Source organism: Lactuca sativa, chromosome 3 (genome assembly GCF_002870075.4).
Source record: "Lactuca sativa cultivar Salinas chromosome 3, Lsat_Salinas_v11, whole genome shotgun sequence".
Taxonomy (NCBI): domain Eukaryota; kingdom Viridiplantae; phylum Streptophyta; class Magnoliopsida; order Asterales; family Asteraceae; genus Lactuca; species Lactuca sativa.
In genome coordinates, this window is record NC_056625.2 from 173569111 (window position 1) to 173575042 (window position 5932).

Here is a 5932-nt window from a genome sequence, read left to right on the forward strand (position 1 = left end):
GGTTTAGATCTTACCTTGATTGTTATGTAGCAATAACAATCTCAAATCCTCCGTGTAATTGGCTTCTGAAAGCTTAGAGTCACAAGTGTCACTCCTCTAATGGCTCACAAACACCAAGAGCAAGAGTATGAAGAAGGAGAAGAGGAGAGGCACCCAAAAATGTCTTGAAACCCTAAGGAGTCAGTCAGCCACTTTTTTGGTGCCTTATGGGTTCTTAAAGAGTGAGACTATTAGGGTTATCTAACAAGGAAACCCTAATTTGACTGCTTAGGCCCTAAGCAGCCCATGGACTCCCTCCTTAGAGGCCTTGGACGATTTCTAATGGGTTTCCCATAGAATTTTTCCACTCCATTCTCTATGTAGTCCATTAGCCAAATATTCAACTATCACACAATTGACAGTTCTAGTCCCTTAAGTTTAATTAATATCTTTATAGCCACAAAATTAATTCTTAATTAATTATTGACTAATATTAATTAAACAATATGATTTATCCTTTAATATATTATTCTGATAATATATTAATAAATCATAGTTAATCCTCTCTCTCCATAATTCCTCCTATCAAGTTGCTTTGCTGAACGCAACCCAAAAGGACTATGCACCATCGGGTCAAGTACATACCAAAATAGTTATGGACTTAGACACTAATCCAACAACTTAAACATAATAATTATATTATTGTGGGTTGAAAACTCTATGTGCTCACCAGGTTTCCAAACCCGACCCACTCAAATATATTTGTATCACAGGTATTGATACAAAGCTACTTTACACTGAGAGATTTAAAGGAGATGTAGATCACTAGTGTAAATGAATGTAAGGTCTATTTATGCTTATGTTTTTGTACTGACGATGACATCCCAAAGTTTTAAAATCAATAAAATACATTTCTTCGAAAATGCTTTGATAATGTATTTATCTTGTTTTCTGGGAACAAATTCCGCACCACTTTTATTTAAAAAGATACTCTGATTTTTAAAATAAAGCATAAACAAATCGGTCTTTTATGGCCGTGAATTTGAGGATGTCACAGTTGGTATCAGAACATTAGTTTAAACGGACTAGGAATTTGTAGGATTTCTAGACTTAAAGTTAGAATGCTAAGCGATGATTGTGAGATTAGTGTCTAATATATTTTAGGTAGTACACCTGAATTGACACAAGCACTAGCTTACATTAGGATTAGATGCCTAAATTGCTTTTATGTGCTAAATGATTTATGTTATAGAATTATATGCCTTATATGCTATTATTGGATTGGATCTATGGTCTGTTGCCGACCAGATCGAGAAATTTTATGTGGTCCGAATTCTAAACGTTTAATTACGATATTAGAAGTGGCATGTAATTTTTCGGAGTAATGAGGAGGATTACATGCCTAAAACTTCCTCTATATATATTCTCGTCTCGATATACCGAAAGTTTGCTTTAGTGTATAGAATGTCATAGTGAAGACTCATAGTGAACTGAGTAAATTGAGGAAATGAGAAGGCTCACGATGGTGAATGGTACCTATCAGCAGATATTGTAAGAATGATATCTTGCCTTTAGAATACGTCTGATAAAATAACAGTACGTATAGAGGAGTATGATACATCCGTATGTACACATTTTATTGGCGGGATGATAGAACGGTTGGTGTAACTCCAGAAGTTGTCTTGTCGTCTGACGTTTCCATCAGCAACCAACTTGAAGCACAATTATGTTGAAGATATGCATGGAAGAAGTCCTAGTAGAGTCTAGAGAAATTTTTTATGATTATTTGGACACATTCGTATGTGTTAAATTGTTTTTGTGATAATAACTTGGAAAACTGCGAGACAATACTTGGGACACGTATGAGTAGGTGTGAAAGGTAGTAGAGGCCTATACTACTGGAAGCACATGACTCACACTTCGATCAAGGAAAGTCACAAGGTTACCAAGAAGCTAGTAATTGATTATGTTTTGTTCAACTATGTCGTTACCATCATTTCGGTAATGACTAAGAAGATGATTGTTATTCTGTCCCTATTGTTCATATCATATCGAGTCCGGCTAAGAGATGTATTCTATGTGGTTTAGAGAACCAAGTTCGATGTAGGATCTGACTTAAGCCAGAAGATTGAAGTCAAAGTTAATCGAAGCAATCAATAGAAGTATCGCAACCATTGTTTAAGTAAGAAGCCTATAGCTAGAAATGCTACATGCTAAAATGTGATTATATCACATTAGAACATGAAGGAAGGTATCTTCCATTATGGAATTTGACTCTAAAAGACCTGAGTCTAAGCGTTGCATCATACGATGAGAGGTCTTCAGAACATGAACCATCGTTCTGTTACGATAATCGAAGTAAATAACTTCTCTTATGATAATTCTGTTTAATAAGAATTAGGAGTCCCCAATAAGGTTCTAATTTGTAACTCGAAGGTTACGATTGAAAGTCCAACATAGGATAAAGAGCGGGTGCAAGATTTAGCACCGCCTGCAGTCAAGAAGTCCAAGACTTAGATATTGATTAGAAGGAACATAGAATCTACGGTTATTACATTGGATGAAAAGATAGTGTAGGGAGTCATTATACAAGCCCAATTTTGTTGATGATTCAGGGACGTAATCATCTTAAGGGGAGATAATTGTAACGCTCGCAGATTCGGGCTAGTCAATTTAGAGAAGATAAGCATAAAAAACAAATTTTCGATAGAGTATTATTTTAAATAAATAATCTGTTAGAACAAAGTTCTATCAGGATCGATTGATTCTAAGTGCGCAAATAAGAAAGTACGTAAAGTGAACAAGAATATGGCTTGAAGACAATGAATGATTAATGCTTCAACACCTCAGAAGAGCTCGATTAAGAACTTCGACTATAAATGTGTTTAAGGTTACAAAACTCAATCGTAATTAATAAGACGTGTAAACCATAATGCATACATGCATGCATATATATAGTCTAACCCTAAGAGATAATCACGGATGGACAGGCCCAATCCGGATATATACAAAAAGCCTTAAGGCGCAACACAATAAGCCCCAACAATCTCCCCCTTCGCGTCTTTGGGACCGAGACTTCAACTTTGTTTAGGAACCGAGGGCTTCTTCACCGTCTTGAACACTCTCGATATGATAGCTAACAGATGGTACCGAAAGGTGATATACCACCGAAGCATATCAGTAAAATTTTTCTTATCAGCATCCGAGTTCTGCTTGCACTAATGTATCAGATTGATGATGTGCTCCAAACAGTCAGTAGAAAACAGATGTTTATCTACCAAAGTGAACAAGAACTTATGAGCATCACCCTTCGTAAACATCACAGTTAAATGAGTTGAGTCAATTTGCCCAATCTTCATCTTGTTCACATCACCGGGCTTTTGAGTAGGCTTAACCGTCGACTTCTTGTTCATTACTCTTGCTATCTCCTGATCCATTGTTGCAACTTCATGGATATAGGATCCCAACATTCTTTTTAAATGTTCCGTAATCGGTTCATACTCCTTGGAATTATTGAGCAGAATGTTGACTAGCAAAATCCGATCGTGTGGATTGAGATTGGGAAGGTCAACCAGTGATATCAACGAAACAGATGTTGCAGTACCTCGTGTAACCTTGAAATGGACGTTCACAAACTTTCCAGCTGGAGTCGGCTTCAATACCATGACAATTACAATCTTTTGTGCACTCCATGTCATATATTGAGGTTGACCATATTTTAAGTACCATTCGATAAGCTCTTGGTCAACCTTTGGACTTGGAAAGGGAACCTCAATAGTTGAGTCAAAACAGTGAAAAGTAAGTGCCTTCCTTGTAATCGGAAAATCAAACAATGAGTCCTTCGAATTGTCGCAGTCAAACGAAGCAATCGGTTCTAACTAGTAGATACTCGGTGATTCAACTGCTTGTCTGATCAACACATCCCGAGTCCATTCAGGAAATAGAGCCTTCTTACATTGTAAGATATCTTCGGTTTCTTTATTTCGTCGCTCTGTTTCCTCAGCCTCCTTTGTGATCTTCAAATTTTCATCGAACTCTTTATCCCTTTTCTTTCTTTTCAGGGCATCGGCAATAGTCTCATCTGTATCATCACTATCGCTAGCATGTACAATCTGTTTAGGCCAGAACCTGAAGCTACATTATCCTTCAGTTCTTTTGTGATAATTTCTTTCTGAGATCCCTCTCCTCCTTGTTTTGGAGTAATAAAAGGCTCCGAAACACCTTTCATTTCATGAAGAATAGCAAGGGCGGGAAGCAGTTTGCTTGTGAGATGATTCCGGATGGTGAGAGTAAGAATCGGATCATGAGCACCAAGTATGTTGGTCAACATGTCCTTAACATCATTGAAACAACTACGAAAGACAGCTCTTTCGGTCTTCAACAACGAAATTTCCTTCTATACCTAATCAAGTTGGACTTTTTGAACTGCAATCGTAGAGGCTTGTTGGGCAATTTCTTCTTTTAGAGCACCCTCTTTGGCAACATCTGCATGCAGGGAGTCCAGTTTGGAGGAAACCGAACTAATGAGAGAGGCATTATCAGCTTTCATAGAGGAACGAACTTCTTCAAACTTTGTTTGTTCTTCCTTTAAAGACTGGGAAAGAGAGTCAACCGATTAACGAACTGTAGAAGCATTCATATCCGCATGCCCTTTCAAAGAATCTAAAAAGGTGTGTGTGGTGTGAATAACTTCAGTAACATCAGCAGAAGATTTCTTGCAAACTAAAGTCGATTCTTTGACAGCATCGGTTGATTTATCCATAGCTTTTGTATATTGCTCTATATTTGTCTCCACAAAAGCATTCAGAACAACCCCTCCATAGGCTTTAGTATCAGCAAGCAATGTATCCAACTTTTCATGAATACTGTCTAAGTGTTGGCAGTGAATATGAGCTTCAGTATCTTCATCAGATTGTAACCGATAGGGACTAAAGTATGTGGAGTCATACTCATCATTTCGCCTCCTAGAGTAGCACCTGAATCAGTTGATTAGGTTGGCGAGAAAGGTATAGTGATGACAAGGGTTTCAGATACAGTAGGTGCCCCCGTATGAGATATGTTGACCGTTGCTATTTGTTCTGGGATTGTAGTGGTTGTGACTGGGGTAATGATGGGAGTAGAGAAAGGTGTTGTGGAAATAGAGACATAAGAAAATGGTGGAGGTGGTAGAGAAGTTTCTATTATAGAAGTGGGAACAACCGAAACTGGAACTTTCGGTGTCGGTGTTGGAGGTGGTTGTTTCGGAGGTGTTTGTTCTAGGGTTGTTTGTTTTGGGGAAGGGTTTGGAGTAGGAATTTGAACGTCTTCTGTTTTAGGAGGTGATTGTTTTGGCGATGGAGGTGCAGATGGAATCTTGGCTTCTTGAGTTGGGGTATGAGATTGAGGTGGAGTACTACCTCTTGGAGACATATGTGGAGATTTGGCTTCTTCATCATCTTCATTGTCAGATTGTGGAGGAGTTGGAACCTTAGGTTTTCGTGCCATTCGTTTAATCTTCTTTGGATTAGAAGAACTCTCTGTCTCTGACTTTCGCTTCTTGCTTTTGGAAGACTTAGAAGTTTTATGCTCGGTTGTCTCCTTCTTTGTAGTCACCTGTTTGCCACGGTTACTCGGCTTGTCAAGAGCATCCAAAGCAGCTTATTGTTCGGTAGTGAGAACTCTCTGCTTTGTGGGATGAAGCTTGCTATAGTCGGCCATCACCTTACTGTGCGGTGTAACACTGCGGTACATGGTCTCCGGATTGGAACCATAGTGATGAAACTTGGTTGGGTCGGAGATGATGATCTTCTTCGTATGAAAGGTTGCAATTGACGCAAATAGAGTATCCTTCATCACCAGAACTTCCAGAGTATCAATGGCCCGTCGAGTAATAATGGTCCAAAACCTTCCACAGGAGATTTCGGATTGACGAGTGGAAGTGTTCAGGCTCTGCACAACCTGAGACCATATGATT

The 5932-nt window shown here is 38.5% G+C and overlaps 1 protein-coding gene across 1 annotated transcript; it reads right to left on the bottom strand.

The window, feature by feature from the left end:
- Window positions 1–4381: 4381 nt before the first annotated feature.
- Window positions 4382–5463, bottom strand: LOC111885295 (proline-rich receptor-like protein kinase PERK10). The gene is made up of 3 exons (XM_023881557.1): window positions 5014–5463; window positions 4670–4831; window positions 4382–4573 (listed from the first exon to the last, which is right to left on the bottom strand). The coding sequence occupies exons 1-3, from the start codon at window positions 5461–5463 to the stop codon at window positions 4382–4384; spliced, it is 804 nt and encodes a 267-aa protein (XP_023737325.1).
- Between the last annotated feature and the right edge of the window lie 469 nt (window positions 5464–5932).

Excerpts from the sequence above, each read along its gene's own strand:
- LOC111885295 (XM_023881557.1), bottom strand. The coding sequence starts at position 5,463 with ATGGCACGAAAACCTAAGGTTCCAACTCCTCCACAATCTGACAATGAA. Across the intron at positions 4,832-5,013 it reads CTCATACGGGGGCACCTACT|TTGGATACATTGCTTGCTGA; the intron begins GTATCTGAAACC and ends ATTCATGAAAAG. Across the intron at positions 4,574-4,669 it reads CTTCTGCTGATGTTACTGAA|TCTTTAAAGGAAGAACAAAC; the intron begins GTTATTCACACC and ends TCTCTTTCCCAG.